This window comes from Schistocerca cancellata, chromosome 2 (assembly GCF_023864275.1).
Source record: "Schistocerca cancellata isolate TAMUIC-IGC-003103 chromosome 2, iqSchCanc2.1, whole genome shotgun sequence".
In the NCBI taxonomy this organism is placed as follows: Eukaryota; Metazoa; Arthropoda; class Insecta; order Orthoptera; family Acrididae; genus Schistocerca; species Schistocerca cancellata.
In genome coordinates, this window is record NC_064627.1 from 492,669,068 (window position 1) to 492,689,690 (window position 20,623).

The 20,623-nt window shown below is 41.9% G+C and overlaps 1 protein-coding gene across 1 annotated transcript in view; it reads right to left on the bottom strand.

The window, feature by feature from the left end:
- Positions 1-367: 367 nt before the first annotated feature.
- Positions 368-20,623, bottom strand: part of LOC126155610 (galactoside 2-alpha-L-fucosyltransferase SEC1-like) — a 55,774-nt gene continuing 35,518 nt past the window's right edge. Inside the window, exons 3-4 of the mRNA XM_049916240.1 lie at positions 10,974-11,198; positions 368-1,923 (exon numbers count right to left, since the gene is read on the bottom strand). Coding sequence (XP_049772197.1) covers positions 1,687-1,923; positions 10,974-11,198 — 462 coding nt within the window. The 3' untranslated portion in view covers positions 368-1,686. The remainder of the gene's footprint in view (positions 1,924-10,973; positions 11,199-20,623) is intronic.

Below are 20,623 nucleotides of genomic sequence, written 5' to 3' on the forward strand. Positions count from 1 at the left end.
TACCGACCCGGCCGCCGTGTTATCCTCAGCCCACAGGCGTCACTGGATGCGGATATGAGGGTCATGTGGTCAGCACACCGCTCTCCCGGCCGTATGCCGGATTACGAGACCGGAGCCGCTACTTCTCAATCAAGAAACTCCTCAGTTTGCCTCACAAGGGCTGAGTGCACGCCGCTTGCCAACAGCGCTCGCCAGACCGGATGGTCACTCATCCAAGTGCTAGCCCAGCCCGGCAGCGCTTAACTTCGGTGATTCGGTGTTTACCTTTGCGGTAAGGCCGTTGGCTTTACCATTAAAGCAGATCATAATTAAGTCACAGCTGTGCTGACTAATGGTCACAGCATCAAGCGGAATTAACAGCATCGGTCCGGATATTCAACAGGACAAACATGATATCTGAAACTACTATAAGGTTCTTCTATCCACTTCTAACTATGAAGAGTGTTTTACATAGCAGTAACATAATGTAGGTAACAGCAGACGGAAGACACCAAAGTAAAATAATTTGAAAAATTAAAAGAAGAAAGGTCAGATAGGTGCAGATCTATTGCAGAGAGTTACTCGAAAATTGAAAATAACAAGAGTACATCGAAGTCAGGAATCTAGAAATGTACGTTGAATTACTTTCATAAGCGTCCTGCTTTTCATTTCTATTTGACTAGACATGTTGGTCTTTATTACATTTATTGTAGGTGAACTTAACGGTACCATTTATTTTCTTGTAAGGAACTTTGAGTGCTATTTTCGTTTTTCATTCATCTCTGTTGTAGTTACTGTATCAGTTGATGGCAGTAAGGTCTGCAGTGATCAGTAATGGACACAACAGGTAAAAATAAGAACTGACTATACAATCTCTAAGGAAAACAATAAGAAAATACATTCTTATACACTATATCACACTAATTTCACTGACCAGTACTGCACAGATGAGTGAAATATGAACATGGTAACAAGTTCGAGCAGTAGCACAGTCATCTGCCGAATATAATGCAGCTTGAAGACATATTTCTAGGTATCCAGATGGCTTAATGAGTTCTAAGCCAGGCAGGGATTTTTATCATATACTATGAGCCACGGCCTTAGACAAGTTCACTGAATGTACTGCAACAAGGAAGACACTACAGGTAGCAAACCACAGAATCTGGAAATCAACTTTGTCAGTTGTTGATTTATTGTGCAATAACATACAGTCATCCAATCAGCTTCCTAGGTGGACACCAGAATATATCTTCCATAAGTCAGGCTGCGATAACTTTAAAAGTAGAATATTTTCGCTTTGTTGAGATTCATGATGATTTCCCACATTTCCAACAAATTCCTTTTGAAAAATTCAAATAAATGACACCAAACATGTTATCTTTCCTTGTATTTTAGTACACGTTTTACACAACACCCAGAAGAAATATGCAACGATGTTCCGTCCTGTGGCTCCATTAATCACGAACAGAGCGAATGCCTTACCAAACACTGCCAGGAACTGTGAGAATGGAACGATGCACAGTTTCTCTCTGTAGTATTTGAGAGTCACCTCTGAACTGCTGCCTTATTATTGGTAGCACATCTTCTGAATACTCCTGTTCACGAGTCATGATCACCGTACACAGCTCATCTGGTAGCTGATGACAGGCGTAGTAGATTTACGCAGCTGTCAACTGCCATGTGGAGTGATTAAGTGGGCAGCATGCCTCAGGACAGAACATTCCACTGTGGCAGGTAGTCTGCTATGCGAGAGGAAGGGTTCCGGTGTCGTACGCCGTGCTGAGTCATGTCATACAGGATTACCCTGCCACCAGCCAACATGGCGGCTAGTGTTCCAAAGGTACCGTAGTTAATGATGGTATGTTCACAAGACGCCAGCAGACGTAGATCATCCACTGCATCTTTCGACGATCTTAGGAACACAGCACTCATGGGCGATCTGTCCTGGAACATAGTAAGACATGACTATTGTAAATAACTACGGTTACCGATAACTAAACTATCATTGAAGCGCATTATTTAATGGGGTGGTTAATTGTACTGCCTCTTGCACTAGGACAGTTTAGACTATATTTTTACAATTAAGTGGTAGTAGTAATCTAATATTACAATCCAATTTTCCTTTATACCAATGACGCAAAACATTATGTCCACTGGAATTAAATTTTCACTCTCGAGCGATGTGTATGCTGATATGAAACTTCCTGGCAGTTTAAAACTGTGTGCCGGACCGACACTCGAATTCGGGGCCTTTGCCTTTCGCGAGCAAGTGCTCTACCATCTGAGCTACCCACGCACGACTCACGACCCATACTCACAGCTTTAATTCCGCCATTACCTAGTCCCCTACGTTCCAAACTTCACAAAAGCTCTTCTGCAGACATTGCAGAAATATCACTCCTGGAAAAAAGGAATGCAAAGGTACCTAGTTCGAGCCTCGGTCCGGCACACAGTTTTAATCTGCGAGGGGTTTCAGTACGTCCACTGCTTACCGTGACACTGAATACCGCATGGTGGCATTGCAGGCTCGTGACGCGTCGAGGAAAGTACGCAGGGCGAATCACCTAAAACTTCCATCGCAAATATTTCAAAAATGAAAGTACTATTGACGTGCAGTTTTCACAGAATGTATTGGTAGTCAGGGCTCATACTCCAGAATGAGATTTTCACTCTGCATCGGAGTGTGCGCTGATATGAAACTTCCTGACAGATTAAAACTGTGTGCCGGACCGAGACTCGAACTCAGGACCTTTGTCTTTCGCGAGCAAGTGCTCTACCATCTGAGCTGCCCAAGCACGACTATCCCTATCACATTGTGCTTGGGTAGCTCAGATGGTAGAGCACTTACCCGCGAAAGACAAAGGTCCTGAGTTCGAGTCTCGGTCCGGCACACAGTTTTAATCTGCCACGAAGTTTCAGAGCTCATACTGATAGCCAATAAACGGACTGTAATAATATATACTTAGGAAGTCTATTTTTTGTACAGATATGCACATTTTAAAGGGAAAATACCTATTGACATAAATAAACTAAAGTAGGGTAAATTAGAATGTCAGAGGTGTTAACTGCAGGATTCCAGTGCAAGCCGTTTACGAGAATTCGTATTTTGAACTGTTTCCATATCGACACTAGTTTGTGCCATTCAACTTGCATAGCTGCTAGGTACGAAGTTGTTATGTTTGCTTACAGTGTGCTTGTGTGTTCCTTGCATGCATTGCAACTTGCTAGTAAGTTAATGTGTGTCAGTCCAAGCAGTAGGTTGTGAGTGGACGATGGGATTTTCAATGCGGAAAAATCCAACATGCTCAGGGTGAAGGGAGGACAGAGGAAGAACGCAGTTCATTCCTGTGCTGTTATGTGGCAAGACATCCCAATATATACCAACCATCTCGACAATTATTTATGAATCTCTTCAACCAGTTACGTGGAGTGGTAGTGTAACACGTAGAGAACGTAACAGAAGGAAACAAGTTACGACAGAAGACAGGAAAGTTAATGTTCCTGCTGCTATTGCAGGTGATCCGCACGTTAGCTCCAGCGCAATCGCACGAGGAAGTGGCATGAGTAAGGCAAGTGTCCTATGCGTTCGTCATCGACATAGGTTCCATCCCTATCGCATCTCTCTCCATCAAGTACCACAGGGAAATGATTATGAGAATCGTGATAACTCCTGTACATGGACATTAAGGCAGGATTCTCCAGATGTATCACGTATTTTGTTTAGTGATGAAGTCAGATTTACCAATCACCGACAGGTAATCTGCCGAGACATGACTATTAAATTGTTGACAATCTCCGTTGGCTTCGTCAAGTGGAATTCCGGGGACCATTAAGAGTAAACGTGTGAGGTGGGGCAGCGAAGCATCAGCTGATAAGTCTGTTTTTCATAGTCGAAACATCGAATGCCCGGAAGTATTGCTGCTTTTTAAAAGACCATCTTCCATGATTGCTAGAAAATGCTGCTCTGCAGACTAGAAGGATCCTAATGTATCAACATGACGACTGTCCAGCCCATAGTGCACGAAGTACTACAGCATGTCTTCAAGAATTGTTTCCAAATCGTTGGACTGGATGCAGAGGACCTATACCTTGGCTGGCCCATTCCCTGGTTTTGGCGCATGTAGACTTTTTTTCTGTGAGGAACGCTGAAAGACGCTGTCTACAACAGCTTACCAACTACACCCGATGATATGCAAGTACTTACTACTGCAGCCTACTCGGACATCTACGCTGAAATGCTAGCATGTGTGCAGCAGTCGATCCATACCAAACTGGAAGCGTGCATTGCCGTTGTCGGTGGTCATTCTGAACACAAGCTGTGCCGGTTAGTTGTCTCGTTACTGGTCAGAATCCACATAACTAGTTTGTGCACTTGTGTTGTTCTTTAGTGTGTGCTACTACAGGTATTGTACAAGTATCATGTGGGAACTTTTCAAAGAACGATATCTCGTAAATGACTCGCACTAGAATTCTGCAACGAACACCACTGACTTTCTAATTTACCCTGCTTTTAGTTTGTTGATATCAATAGGCATTGTTCCATTTAAAAAAGTGTATATTTGCACAAAAAATACATTTTCTAAGTATTATTACAGTCTGTTGTTTGGCTAAAACTCAAACCCCTGACTACGGATATGTCCGAAAGAACAGACACCTAATGTGATCCAGCGGCTACACAAATACTTATTCAAAGGTTTCTAATGACATTAGCCGCATATGCGCATTGAAATAAAGCAATGGTATCAGGTGAAAATTTGTGTCAAACCGGGACTCGAACCCAGATCTCTTGCTTAACACGAGTGTTTTGCCATAACTGCTTCGGCCACCCGAACACTCTTCCCAGCCGGTCCAAATTCCCAGCCTGTTACACACTGCTAGCGTAGCGTCACCTACCAATGATCCCCTTACTCGCCATCTCGGATTCCTGCAAGAGATCGGGTTTGGTGTGCATCTGCACTGAAAGAAAGGATCTTCGGCCATCGCACTGTATTGATATATACATATATGTAGTATCTGCCCTTCTGGACGTGTCCGAACCAACTAAACCCTACTGAAGCTTCCATCTCTGCGGTAGTTTGGAATCTGACCTTTTTTTGTATCATAATGTAAAGGAAGTAAAAAATGTGGGGGCTCTGCTGTATTCATCTGAACAAACTAACCCTACTGAACCCCCTTGGAACGAACGCGAATGTTGGTTGTGTGGAAGTTAAAATCTACCGAAAACTTGTCAATGACTGTTGATGAACAAAGAAGAATGGAAGCATATTCTATATGTAGTAATTCTGTGCTCCCACAACAGAAATGTGTGCATGTAGTGGGTCTGTTTGCTTGTGATATGATTCCAATCACAGCTGTAGGCACCAGGAGTTCGTGGGAAAGGAAGGTGTATTGCTTCGACAGAAAGAGGTCTCTGGAAACTTCTCGTTAGCTGTTTGTCAGCAGATGACATGGCATACCTGTCTGAGCTTTAGGCTGTCCACTTGGACAGAGGAAATGTTGATATCTGGAGAAGGACTGAGGTAGTGCAGAACAAGTACACCCAAATACGCCTCTAGAAAACAGCAAGGCGAAGGGAACCCGGCCAATGGTGAATGAACTTTCTCATGTCCAGAAGTACATGGCGGTCAAACTCGAAAATTACGATCGCAACTTGTTTGTAGGGCAATTTGTTTGGTCGAATTAGAAAATTGCACCAAAATGACATTGTGAAATTTATGACTTTGTAATGAAACTCCTCAATGCCTGAAGAACGAAGTACCAATGAGTATTAGACACGGAGAAAGAAGATCAACGACAGGAGACGACTTTAACTCTGAGATCTGTTAGGTTGGAGCCTAGGAGAAGAATGCTGTGCGCATAGAGAGCTGTTCTGCTAGACTGCTAGAGGAATCAAAATGTATCACTAGCTGGTGCTGCTCATATATGATAGTTTTCACAATGTCAGCCTCTGCCACCTTGTCTGTTGACGACATCCTGATGTTCCAAAAGTTACCGCTCAGAGGGAGGCAGGGTGCCGCAGCTGAATTGATTTCCCGAGGTCTTCACCTTTCTCTGCAGTAATCTTCGGCATTTTCGCAAGCCTTGTCCTGGTATAGACCAGAATTTGTAACCTTTTATAACATGTGTCTCTGGTGTTAACTAGACAAAATCCGTAGGAATAATCTTGCTCACTGAGCTGTGGTTAATATTTTTCTTCCTTATTTAATCATCTATTGTAAATGTCTTGTCGTGGCGTGTATGCTGCGTTCCATTGGCTCTGTACATGTACTTGGAAACCTTAATATTCCACAGCCTAATATGCCATTTTTCTGTAATTCATTTCTATCACCTCTATTTCATAATCCTGTATAAACTGTAGCACGTTTTAATTGGCTCTTAGTATACAGCTAGGTCAATTAATTAACTGACCGTCTTAAGTGTAAATAATTACATATATATTAACTATCCTATTAATTTAGCCATCGGTGTACAGTTTATCGAAATGGAATATGTTTTTCTGAAAGGAAGACATAAGATTTTGGCGCCGAGCATGGAGCAAAGATATCAACTGAATGAGAACTTGGCGGAACTCCAGCCGTAAAGATAAAACACCACAACAGTAGCAACGGTGAGAGAGTTAGATTAGGGAATGAGATTCTAAAAGTAATAAATGAGTGTTGCTCCTTGGGGAGCAAACTAACTACTGGCGAAAGTAGAGAGGATATAAAATATAGACTGACAATAGCAAATAAGGCAACGACAAATATGCTAACATATTATATAAATTTAAGCGTTAGAATATTTTTTCTGAAGGTACTTCTCTGCAGTGTAACCTTGTACGGAAATGGAACGTGGCTGATAAACAGTTCACTCACAAAGAGAATAGAAGATTTCGAAATGTGGTGCTTCAGAAGAGTTCTTGAAATTAGATCAGTCTTTCGTAAAACTAAGGAACAAGTACTGAGTCTGAGAATGGACGTTTGGAGCACATCACTGTGTGGCAGTGAATCTTGGAAGTGGGAAAATCAGAAAAGAACAGAGTAAAAACATTTGTGATGTGTTTATACAGAAAAATGTTGAAAATTACGTTGGTTGATAAGATAAAAAATGAGGAGGTTTCCTGCACAATCGGCAAGGAGAGGATTATGTGGAAAACACCCACAAGAAGATGAGACAGGATGGTAAGACTTGTCTTAAGAGATTGGGTTCAAAATGACTCTGAGCACTATGAGACTTAACATCTATGGTCATCAGTCCCCTAGAACTTAGAACTACTTAAACCTAACTAATCTAAGGACATCACGCACATCCATGCCCAAGGCAGGATTCGAACTCGGTTCCAGACTGAAGCACCTAGAACAGCTCGGCCACAATGGCCGGCAAGAGATTGGGGAATAACTTCCAAGGTACTTGGCGAACCACATCAAACCAGTCAGAAGCGTGATGATCAAAAAAATTGGAAACAAAACTAAAAATAAAAACAGATGCTAAATGAGGAGAAAGGAAATTTGGGGAACAACTTCACTAAAGAAAGGAATCAGTTGACTGGAAACGTCCAGAAGAATAAAAGAATCGTCAGCTTCATAGTGGAGACCGGTCTGGAGGGTGAAAATTGTAGAGGGAGAACGAATATTGATTACAACAAGCAAGTTCAGGTGCACTTAGGTTGTAGTAATTATGCAGAAATGGATTGCACAGGACAGATTAACTTGGAGACCTGCATCGGAACAGGCTTCAGGCTGAAGACCACACAACAACAACAACAGTAGTAGCAAATGAAAATCTTGACTTATGCACTATTTAGTACATGGTTGGACTCTTTGAAAAAATTCTCAATTTGTATGAGGAAACTACTGAAACTATTGGCCATATTGTCTGCAGAATATGTACGCCAATGACAGTACCACACTTCTTGCGACTCACTGGTAACACCTTGTGTGTCTATGGGGTGATCTGTACTCGTATGTGTACCACAGCAAGGAAGCGGAAGTCGGACAAAATGTTCAAATGTGTGTGAATTCCTAAGGGACCAAACTGCTGAGGTCAGCGGTTCCTAGACTTACACACTACTTAAACTAACTTATTCTAAGAACAACACACACACCCTTGCCCGAGGGTGGACTCAAACCTCCGGCGGGAGGGGCCGCGCAATGCGTGACATGGCGCCTCAGAGCGCGAGGCCATCCGTGCGGCTAAGTCGGAGAAATGAGCGTATTAGGCTGCGGTCACAGTGGCTCCGATATCGCTGGATTCCGTCGACGACCGACATCGGCCGGAGTAAGCCGATCATTACAAAATAGAACGCCACTACGTGCGCGGTCACACTGTAGCCTATCTTATCTCCCAGACGTACAGACTTCGGACGACAATCGGTGAAATTCAAATCAGTTTGTTTTCTTCGGTCAAAATGACCGACGTTCTCGCTCTCGAAATATGGAGCGAGAGAAACTGATAAGCTTAGTCCAAGAAAGAGTGATTTTTGGCGTCCTAAGGTTGAAAATGAAGTAATCGGGATATGGTTGGGAACCTATGCACTGAAGTCGCAGGTTTATTCGAAACCTCAAATAGGCAAAATCTTTATTGGAAATTTTAGGCATAGATTATAACCTCAAAAATTAATTTGTTGAAGCGAAAAGGATGGCGTACCTCATATGCTTATAGCTAGTGTACTCGATCTTTTTTTGTGGTAGGTTGTCATTTGTTGTCTACAAATTTTTATTACTGCTTACTGGCGTTTTATGCCAAGAGAGTAGTGATTCTGTTAATATGAAGTGGTTTTCGAATGTGATCTACGGCATGTATTTCCACTTTTAATTGCTTCAGGTTGTTAGAGTACCTATGCTACATTGACCTTCACTCGTGTGCCAAATGACAGTCATTGAAGGTTAAGTGACTATATCTGCGCAACTTTCAACAAATACAGCGAAACTTGCCTTTCAACGTCACCACGAATTATCTCGAGTATGTAATAAAACGTTTCTCCCGTCATCTCATATATTCGTAAAACTTGTCTTGTTACTCCGATAACTGTGGACAGAGTATATAGTACTCGCCACGTTCTTTGCGAGACAAGAAAGTTCATTCATATGCATACGACGTCTCTTTAATAGCAGAAGCCGCTACGCAGCGCTCGTATGCAAGCACAGAGGCGTCGTGGTATCCACCCCACCCTAAGAGGTTAAAATCTAACCTATTTCATATATAGACTAGATTCTAACCTAACCTAACCTAACCTAACCTCTTTGACCCTCCCAAAAACTGACTGTGGAGATCAGACGCACTATGACCACGCTGTCGGCCGATGTTATAGGGCGATCTCTGGCGGCGGTGAATGACGACCGTTGTCGGTGCCACTGTGAACGCAGCCTTAAGCCGTCGGCACACGGACCGTGCATCCGAACGTTGAGCGTAGTGTGTGCCGAGTTTCTGACGTCATAGCGTGGAATAGCACGCTCTGGAGTCTTTCCGAACGTGCAGAGCAATATCTGACATGTCAGATATTCTGAGCGTGCGTCTGAGAGTTGACCAATGAGATGGCACAACGCCACCGACGTCACACGCACACCATCTCCCTCCAGTACGGAGTTGTGAGGCGCCATATTGGCATTCATTTCAAGCCTATATGTATATATTCCGTTTCTGAGCATCAGCAAATTGAGAATCACTGGAAAACGCGTTGTTAACTGTGTGACTCGTTCCAATAAAATAATGAGAAACACCATATTCGTGGCAAAAGAATTATTTTAACTTGCGTATTATGAAAGTAGGCTATTTGAAGGCAGTGACACACTGAAGATCCACCCAAAACGTATTGTTCTTGGTACAATTTGTTATAATTAAATTTCAATTAGTAACATATCTACGGTTTTCAGCAAGGCATATCATAACATAATTAAATGGTTAGGTTGTGATGTTGGTTTAGATGGATCAACGACGAACTGAAAAAGGTGTCTTGCGACGCCCGCTCCGAGCAGATGAAACGAACGAATACGAACACAACGGTTTTAAATAATAAAAAAAGGCGTAATGAGTAGAGTCACTGAGCAGTGAAGAAATTTATGGTGGGGCAGTGGTTCGTGTCTTGACCCTTCCAAATTTTTTTCCTAACATTTGCGTTTTTATTACGTTCTGATACTTTATTATTAGTTTAATATAAGCACATAGTATAATATCTGATGTTCACACTTTTTTATTAAGGGATAATAATAATGTCGTGTGACGAGGGCCTCCCGTCGAGTAGACCGTTCGCCTGGTGCAAGTCTTTCGATTTGACGCCACTTCGGCGACTTGCGCGTCGATGGGGATGAAATGATGACAATTAGGACAACACAATACCCAGTCCCTGAGCGGAGAAAATCTCCGACCCAGCCGGAAATCGAACCCGGGCCCTTTTGATTGACAGTCTGTCGCGCTGACCACTCAGCTACCGGGGGCGGTCTTTTTAAGGGATGACTTTGTTGGATTGGCTTAAGCTACAGGACAGCTTGCGCTATTGTATAAAGATAATTTGCTCCTTTTTCTTTTACGCCTCGTAATTCACATGTTGCAAAGATTCTGCTGCTGCGTAGGAACAGTGATCAAGTAAGACTGACCTTGGGGTTTTACTAAAATGAGGAAATGATGAAATAATGTTTATCTTATGCAGAGAAGTATTCCAAATTTGTAATGCACTGTTTGTAATTGAACTTTTATAAGCCTGTGTCCTTATTAATTGGACATGTTACTTTCCTTTTCGTGGACGATGGAGGAAATGTGCGTTTTAATAGAGCTAGCGTGGGAATTTTAAGCGCGCTCGTTGAGTAAACAGTGTGATTACGAACTAGAAGCATCCCTCAACTACCGCTGGAGTGCGTTGCGATCGCGTATACCCTGTTGGGGGCCCACGTACCGTATGCACAAGTCGCATCGTTTCTGAGCGTTCAGCAGAACGTTGAACTTGGCACGCTCAACGTTAACGTTCGACAGCACAGTCCGTGTGCCGACGGCTTTAGGAAAGCTGCGCCGCGACCACTCACCTGGGCGTCCGCCCTGAGCGCAGGCAGCAGACGGCGCCGGCACCACCTGGGGTCGTCGCTGGCGACCAGGAAGGCGACGCCGGCGCACCTGGCAGGCAGCGCCCTCACCATCTCGGCCGCCGCAGCGCGGTAGTACTCGACGCCCGCCTCCTCCCACCTGGGGTACAGTTTGCGCATGTACGGCCCGTAGTCTGTCCTCCGCACGTGGACACCGACAGTGCACACCTGTGAACACGTCGTGCAATAAAGTCTGCGCTACTGTGCCAGTGCGATTACGTCGATTACGTCCCATAATCCTCAAGGTGCCGGACTACACCGGGCACCACAGCACACGTCGAATTAAGTTTTGTAAACTCGAGTGCGGCAAGATGCATGAGCGACAAGGAAGGAGCCAATGGGAATTACCAGTACTCGCCTGATATTTGGAATGCATGCTATTTTATTTGTTACAGAATTCCTATGCTATTTACAGGCAAGATTGCTTACGATTCTTGTAAAGTGTAAGTTACCAGAAACACCAACCGGGCGTGTGTGTAAGTGGCGCATGAATAATGATTGTAGGAAAGTTAATGTTTTACGATCGTGGCCTGTACCAGCTGTAATGTTACTTACACTTTCTGTTTGACCTGACCATATTGATATTTAATCGTGATTTTACCTAAGGATAAGACTGAATCAGTGCCACAGACAAGTATAAAGATCGAGAGTAAAGATCGAGAGCAGTACTCAAGCAACACACAAAATCGGAGATATACACACATCAAAAAAAAGTTTTGCATCACCTCGGTTCCGAGAGTTCCGGAACCTGTACAGGAAATTGGAATAGAGATCACCATAAACATCATTTCCGCCCTTTTCATTGCTCACGAAAATCACGCATTGCATGTCGTACCACCATACAGCGAGACCTTCAGAGGTAGTGGTCCAGATTGCTATACACAACGGTACCTCTAATGCCCAGTAGCACGTCCTCTTGCATTGACGCATGCCTGTATTCGTCCTGGCACACTATCCACAAGTTCGTCAAGGCACTTTTGGTCCAGATTTGTCCCACTCCTCAACGGCGAATCGGCGTAGATCCCTCAGAGTGGTTGGTGGGTCACGTCGTTCACAAACAGTCCTTTTCAATCTATCCCAGGCATGTTCGATGGAGTTCATGTCTGGGGAATACGCTGGCCACTCTAGTCGAGCGATGTCGTTATCCTGAAGGAAGTCATTCACAAGATGAGCACGACGAGGGCGCGAATTGTCGTCCATGAAGACGAATGTTGCGCCAGTATGCTGCCGATATGGTTGCACTACCGGTCGGAGGAAGGCATTCACGTATAGTACAGCCGTTACTGCGCCTTCCATGACCACCAGCGGCATACGTTGGCCCCACTTAATTCCATTCCAAAACAAGAGGGAACCTCCACCTCGCTGTACTCACTGGACTGTGTGTCTAAGGCGTTCAGCCTGACCGGGTTGCCTGCAAACACGGCTCCGACGATCGTCTGGTTGAAGGCATATGCAACACTCATCGGTGAAGAGAACGTGATGCCAATCCTGAGCAGTCCATTCGGCATGTTGCTGGGCCTATCTGTACCGCGCTGCATGGTGTCGTGGTTGCAAAGATGGACCTCGCCATGGACGTCGGGAGTGAAGTTGCGCATAATGCAGCCTATTGCGCACAGTTTGAGTAACATGACGTTCTGTGGCTACAGGAAAAGCATTATTCAACATGGTGGCGTTGCTGTCAGGATTCCTCCGAGTCACAACACAGGTCTGCGACTAAAAAACTGCGTAGGATTTTTTAACATTTTCTTATAGATTTTGACCTCCCAAAAACAGGAAATATATTCAAAAAATTCTATCATATAGGTTTTTATGTATATTGTAGTATTTATGTTCATTAGTAGTAAATCTCTGTGGTTTTTTTAATTTAATAATTATTAAAAATTTTATGAATCATAATTGATAAAATAAACTTAAATTTTAAAAAATTACAATGTTAACTATTCTTTGTTACCACTTGCAGGTTTTGGCGTGAACTCCTGGGCGCCAGAAGCAATTGCAATCAATCTTATTGTTCAGTTTTATCGTGTTGCGACAAGTCAAATGACGATTTGTATCTCGAATTAAATGAAGAGAAACTCTCAGTAGACATATTGCTATTCAAGTGAACAGTGCTGTTGTTTCTGTCTAGGCTACAAGAGGCTGTGTTAGTTCTCCTAACAGCTGTGGTGAATACACTATTAAAAGGCAACAGAGAAACATAAGTGATTTTGTGCGGAAAGTTTCTTTTGCTTACTTTAAATTAAATGTGATGATGATGATGATGATGATGTTTGGTTTGTGGGGCGCTCAACTGCGTGGTTATCAGCGCCCGTACAATTATCCAATCTTTGCTCAGTCCAATTTCGCCACTTTCCTGGATGATGATGAAATGATGAGGACAACACAAACACCCAGTCATCTCGAGGCAGGTGAAAATCCCTGACCCCGCCGGGAATCGAACCCGGGACCCCGTGCTCGGGAAGCGAGAACGCTACCGCGAGACCACGAGCGGCGGACTTTAAATTAAAACTTGGTGATCAACATAAACCATGGGCCCCGCATAAGGTGTGTAGAAGATTTGAAGAAGATCTTCGTTTGTGGTTTAAGAGTAAGAAAAATGCATTCCGATTTGGAATTCCTATGAATACCACTGATTGCTACTTCCGTTCAGTTGACGTAAAGGGACTCAATTCAAAAAACAAAAGAAGCATAAGTTATCCTAACCTTGACTCAGCTATACGTCCAGTGTCCCACAGCTCTGAAATACCTATCCCCCAGCTACCTTCCAGTTCGGATGAATACCCGAGTTAGTTGGAGGACGAAGTTACATTACCTCCTCAGGGTGAATCAAGCTCAGTTTTTTCTTCAGACGAAGTTGAAAGGCCTCAACTATTTTCTCAAAGTGAGCTCAATGATCTAGTAACAGATTTAGGTCTTTCAAAAGATGCAGCCGAACTGTTAGGTTCCAGATTAAAAAATAAAACCTTTTATCATCTGGCACCTCATGGTACAGACACCGAGAAAAAGAATTTACCCAGTTTTTCTCAAAATAAGGAAATATAGTTTTTTGCAATGATGTGGAAGGACTCATGCATTGCTTTGATATGCTGTATGACTCATCTGAATGGCGCCTATTCATTGATTCATCCAAAACTAGTCTTAAAGTAGTATTATTGCACAATGGAAATAAATTTTCCTCGCTTCCGATGGGACATTCTGTGCATATGGACGAAAACTATAACGATTTGGCCATTATCCTGGAAAAAATCAAACATCAGAACCATCAATGGATGGTTTGTAGGGACTTCAAAATACTCACGATGCTTTTGGGTCAGCAGGCAGGCGATACTAAATACCCATGCTTCTTATGCTTGTGGGATAGTAGAGCCAGAGAACAACACTGGACTAAAAGTGATTGGCCATCCCGAGAAACTTTAAAACCTGGAGAGAAAAATGTTATCAATACTACTTTGGTACCACCAGAAATGGTTTTATTGCCCCCTCTCCATATTAAATTGGGGTTGATGAAACAATTTGTGAAATCGCTGCAAAAGGATGGGGACTGTTTTAAATATCTACGTACAAAATTCTCCAAGCTGTCAGAAGCAAAGTTGCAAGAGGGAGTTTTCACTGGCCGCGACATAAGAAAACTTTTAACCGACACCGTCTTTGTGGAAAGTATGAATGAGGAGGAAAAAGAAGTTTGGGTATCGTTCAAGAATGTAGTGCGAAAGTTTTTTGGAAATACTAAGGATCCTGACGACAAAACCATTGTTCAACGGATGCTAGCAGCATACGAAGCTCAAGGCTGCGAGATGAGCTTGAAGGTCCATTTTTTACACTCCCACATAGACAGTTTTCCTGAAAACCTGGGAGCTTACAGTGAAGAACAAGGGGAGCGGTTTCACCAGGATGTCCGTGATATCGAGAGGCGGTACCAAGGAAGATGGGATGTCACTATGCTTGCTGACTACTGTTGGATGCTTAAGCGGGAAACTAAAAATGGAAATCGGAAAAGAACTCGGCGAAGTCTCAAGGAAAAGAAGAAAAGGTTTCATAGAACACATGAATAAGTTTAACATTGTTACTATATGTCTCAAAATAATGTTTCATTGGTTGTAAAAGAAATATTATGTTTGATAATTTTGAATAAACGAGTGCTTTTACCAATTTTTAAGTTTGAATTTGCAAAAAAACCTTATGAGATAGAAAAAAAATTGACATCACTTCTGAAATCAGCGCATTCTAAAACAAACAATTCAGTAAAAATATCTCATGCAGCTGACAAAAAAAAATTATTTTGCAGGCCTGTATAATGCGTAGGTAGCGGTCATCCACTGCAGTAGTATCCCTTGGGCGTCCTGAGCGAGGCATGTCATCAACAGTTCTTGTCTCTATCTCCTATATGTCCGAACAACATCGCTTTGGTTCACTCCGAGACGCCTGGACACTTCCCTTGTTGAGAGACGTTCCTGGCACAACGCAACAATGCGGACGCGATCGAACCTTGGTATTGACCGTCTAGGCGTGGTTGAACTACAGAAAACACGAGCTGTGAACCTCCTTACTGGTGGAATGACTGGAACTAATCGGCTGTCGGACACCCTCCGTCGAATAGGCGCTGCTCATACATGGTTGTTTACATCTTTTGGGCAGGTTTAGTGACATCTCTGAACAGTCAAAGGGACCGTGTCTGTGATACAATATCCACAGTCAACATCTATCTTCAGGAGTTTTGGGAACTGGGGTGATGCAAAACCTTATTGATGTGTGTATTTTTACCCACTCTCTATGTAAATGACCAGCCGCCAGTCCAAATAAGAGATGGTTAATTCTTATAACTGTCCTGAAATTAAAATTATTATACTTTACTGTAAGTAAAGAATATTACAAGCATGTATACATGTAAATGCATGATATATGAAAATTAAGGATAACAAATGGTGGTATTGCGTTACTGACACTAAAAAAGAAATTTTCAGAGACATGAAATATTCGTTCGTCGATCTGCAATAAATGCATAAGTTTAGAAGTGCAACGCTATTATTAAACCAGATGTCCTACTCAGTTCAATGACACCTCTTAGTAGCTTGTACCTTTTACCGATGAGCTGCATACACTTTTGAGCAATCACCATTTTTTCATTCAGTGCTAATAATATCGAGAACGAACAACAGTGATACAATGCTATTTCAATCTAGACCAGAAAAACATGACACAAAGATTTTTTTTTAAGTCATCAATCTTATGACTTATTTGATGCGGCCCACAAACTCCGTTCCTGTGGCAACCTTTTCATCTCACAATAGCAACTGCAACATATGTCTTCAATTATTTGTTGGATTTATTCCAATCTCTGTCTTCCTCTACAATATTTGCCCTCTACAGATCCCTCTAGTACTGCAGAAGTTAATCCCTGACGTCTTCATACACGTCCTCTCATAATGTCCATTATTTTTGTCAGTGTTTTCCACATATTCCTTTACTCGCTGATTCTGCAGTGAGTCTCCTTATTTCTTGTTTTTAACCTTCACATCTCGAATGCTTCGATTCTCGTCTGTTCCTGTTTTCCCTTAGTCCATGTTTCACTAGTTACAGTACTGTGTTGCAAACGTACTCGTACTTTCTCAGAAATTTCTCTCCCAAATTAAGGCATATATTTGATACTAGCAGACTTATCTTAGCCAGGAATACCTTTGTTTTCAATGATAGTCTTCTTTTTATGTCCTCCTTGCCCCGTCCTTCTTGGGTTACTTTGCTGGCTAAGAAGCAGAATTCCTTAACTTCATGTGCTTTCGTGATCCCCACTTGTTATTTTAAGCTTCTCGCTGTTCTCATTTCTGCTACTTCTCATTACATTCGTCTTTCTCCGATTTACTCTCAATCCATTGTCTATACTCATTAGACTGTTCATTTCATTCAGCAGATCACATACTTCTTCACTTTCACTCAGGATAGCAATGTCATCAGCGAATCTTCCTTTCACCCTGAATTTTAATCCCACTCTTGAACCTTCTTTTTTTTTTATTTCCGTCATTGTTTTCTTCAGTGTACAGTTTGAATAGTACGGACAAAAACTACATCCCTGCCTTACACCCTTTTTAATCCGAGCACTTCGTTCTTAGTCTTCCACTCGTATTCTTCCTCCTTGATTTTTGTGCATATTATTTCACGCCTTTCCCTACAGTTTAAACCTATTGTTCTCAGAATGTCGAACATTTTGCACCATTTGACATTGTCGAACGGCTATTCCAGGTCGACAGATCCTACGAAAGTGTCTTGATTTTTCTTCAGTCTTGCTTTCATTATCAACGGCGGCAACTTCGGAATTGCCTCTCTGGTGCTTTACCTTTCCTAAACTCACACTGATTGTCATCTAACAGACTCTCAGTTTTCTTTTCCATTCTCCTGTCTATTATTCTTGTCAGCAACTTGGATCCATGAGCTGTTAAGCTGATTGTGTGGTAATTCTCGCACTTGTCGGCTCTTGCTGTCTTCGGAATTGTGTGGATGATGTTTTTCCGAATATCGCCAGTCTCATACTTACTACACACCAACGTAAATAGTCGTGTCGTTGACACTTCCCCTACAGATTTTAGAAATTCCGATCCAATGTTATCAATCCCTTCTGCCTTATTTGATCTTAAGCCACCCAAAGCTCTTTTAAACTCAGACTCTAATGCTGGATCCCCTAACTCTTCCATGTCGAGTCCTATTTCTTCTTCTGTCACGGTATCAAACAAGTCCTCCCCCTCAGTGAGGTCTTATTTCATTCCCAAGTGACTTGTATTTCTGTATTCCTGAATTCCCCTGAACGTTTTTGAACTTCCTTCTTTCGTCAATCAGCTGAAGTTTTTCTTCTGTTACCCAAGGTTTCTTCACAGTTACCTTCTTTGTACCTATGTTTTTCTTTTCAACTTCTGTGATTGCCCTTTTTAGAGATGTCCATTGATTTTCAACTGAACTGCGTACGGAGCTATTCATTATCACAGTATCTAGAACCTCAGAGAACTTTAGGCGTATCTCTTCATTCCTTAGTATTTCCATGTCCCACTTCTTCGCTGTTTGATTCTTCCTGACTAGTCTCTTAAAAGTCACCCTACTTTTAATCATTGTGATCAGAGTGATGTCTGCTCCTGGGTACGCCTTACAATCCAGTATCTCACTTCGGAACCTCTGCCTGACCATGATCTAATGTCACTGGAATCTTCCCGTATCTCCCTGCCTTTTCCAAGTATACTTCCTTCTCTTGTGATTCTTGAACATAGAATTCGCTATTACCAACTGATATTTATTACAGAAGTCAATTAGTCTTTCACCTGTCTGGTTCCTGCTACTAAGTCTATAGTCTCTTGTAACACTTTCCTCTACTCCCTCCCCTACAACCGCATTCCAGTTCCCCATGCTCCCTTTACCCATTCAATATCGTCACATACATTCTCTACTTCATCATCCTCTGGTTGCGACGTTGGTTACCCTTTCATTGGATATTCAATCTTTTTCTCATGGTCACCGTTCCCTTGGCAGTACCCTCTCAGAGATCCGAATGGGGGAGTAGTCCGGAATCCATTGGCAGTTACAGGCCACATGTCCTGTGGCTTCACATTAAGTGGCTTTAAAACAGTAGTGTCCTTTGTCTTCACGCCGTTGATAACTACTGATTCTTCCGCCTTTTAGGGGCAGTTTCCCACCCAAGGGCAAAAGAGTGCCCTGAACCTCTGTCCGCTCCTCCGCTCTGTTTGACAAGGCCGTCGGCAGATCGAGGGTGTCTTCTTATGCTGGAAATCTTCGACCGCCATTGCTGATTATTGTTATTCAAAATTTAAGAGGTGGCGGTGTTCAAGCCTGGGACCGATGACATTTTGATTACTAGTCAAAGACGCTAGCACCAGACCACAGTTACCTCCCCCGCTACCAGAATGTAAAAGTTTGAATTTGTTAGTGACTCATTATTTTATTTACCAGAAGACTGAATTACATCATGGGAACTGTTACCATTACTAAATTGTTTGAAATATGTGTCTTTCATCGGAAACATTAATATAATACATTCTCTTTGCATTTAAACACCACATAAGATACTTCATGTAGCTAATACGATTCCGGTTAAAAACTGGCTTGTGCAAGTAATTAGTATATTAACACAGAAAAAGATTAACTGGTCCGCAGGTAACTTTAAGCACAAAAACGACAACAGCTCATTTAACAGGCAAATAATAACCAAGCACAGCAGAGGACAGAACAAGAACAGCAATGATAAGCGTCAATAAGAGACACGTGTCACTATTTAAGCGGAATACATAATTTAGATGTTATATTCTAAACAAAAATTCAATACAGACGTCGCTCTGACATTCCTGTGTTTCAGGTGACGTGCTGTGTTAATAAAGACTTCTGACTGATTTCTGTTGGCAGCCACAGAAGACACATATTGTAAAAGAAAGGTATCTTATATATGTAATCTAAGCAACAACACAAACAATCTAATGTCAACCTATTCCTTACGTACATAAAATTTGTGTCTATGTATTTCAGAAACAATAAAAGGAAAAAAAAAACACTTAAGATGCTATAACTGTGGTGAAAAATGTTAGAGGATTAAACAAAACAAAAAATCAAAAAAGTTGTAAAAATATTTTTAAACGTTCTTTATACGACATCAAAATCCATTCTTTTTAAAAATTCACTTCCTGATTCTCCATTTCGAATAGTACTGTACTTTTGTCCATCTGGAGTATTTCAGTTGTTCTGATGTTTCTCCATAAGACACTTTGAATTTTAGTTATCAACTTAAGATTATTCATATATGAATACAATTTTCCTTTGTGAATATTTTCTATCTGTCTTTTGTAAATTACTGATCATTAGGTAGGATACTTGTAGCACTTAAACATATAACGTTTTTCAGTTAAAAGCGGTGAGACCAATATTCATACATAAAATTGACTATTACTTTATTCCAATGATATCTCATCTAGCTAACTAGAAATATATTTCGCTTCACAAATATGTTAGATGATTCACAGAATACTTCAGCACTGAGATGGAAAACAAAGAGCCACGAGGGTGTCGATACTAAATGAAAACGCAAGAGATGGGTAATTTACTGTGGCGAATCAGGAACGGACTGAGTAGGCAGATACAGCTGATATCTGCATAAAACAATCGTTGTATAACGCAATGAGTCTGAAGGCTAGCGTCCAAAACATGGGAATAAGCTGTGATACTAAGAACCAATACGTTGACTTCAGTGGAATATCACACAAAGAAAAAATTAGGAAGTGTGATAAATCTGTATTGCCAGGGTCGAATGGAATGGACGTCCGCTGTTAGGTTCTCATATTTACTTCTGCTACTTCTAGTGGTATCTATTACAGTATTTGGCAGAACAAACTGTCCAGTATAACAGATAATTTTAAAACTAGGGCAGCCACAGCTAAAATAGTTACACATGATTGATTGACAACTCATGCAGTACAATAGGTGTTCAAACACAGGTTTTAAAACTATTAAAACATAAAACTGAACGAAAAGTCCAATAGTCCGTTGTAGCTGTATTTATTGAAGTCAATTAGAGACTTCCGTACAGCCGGTCTATCAACTCTTCTGGTGTC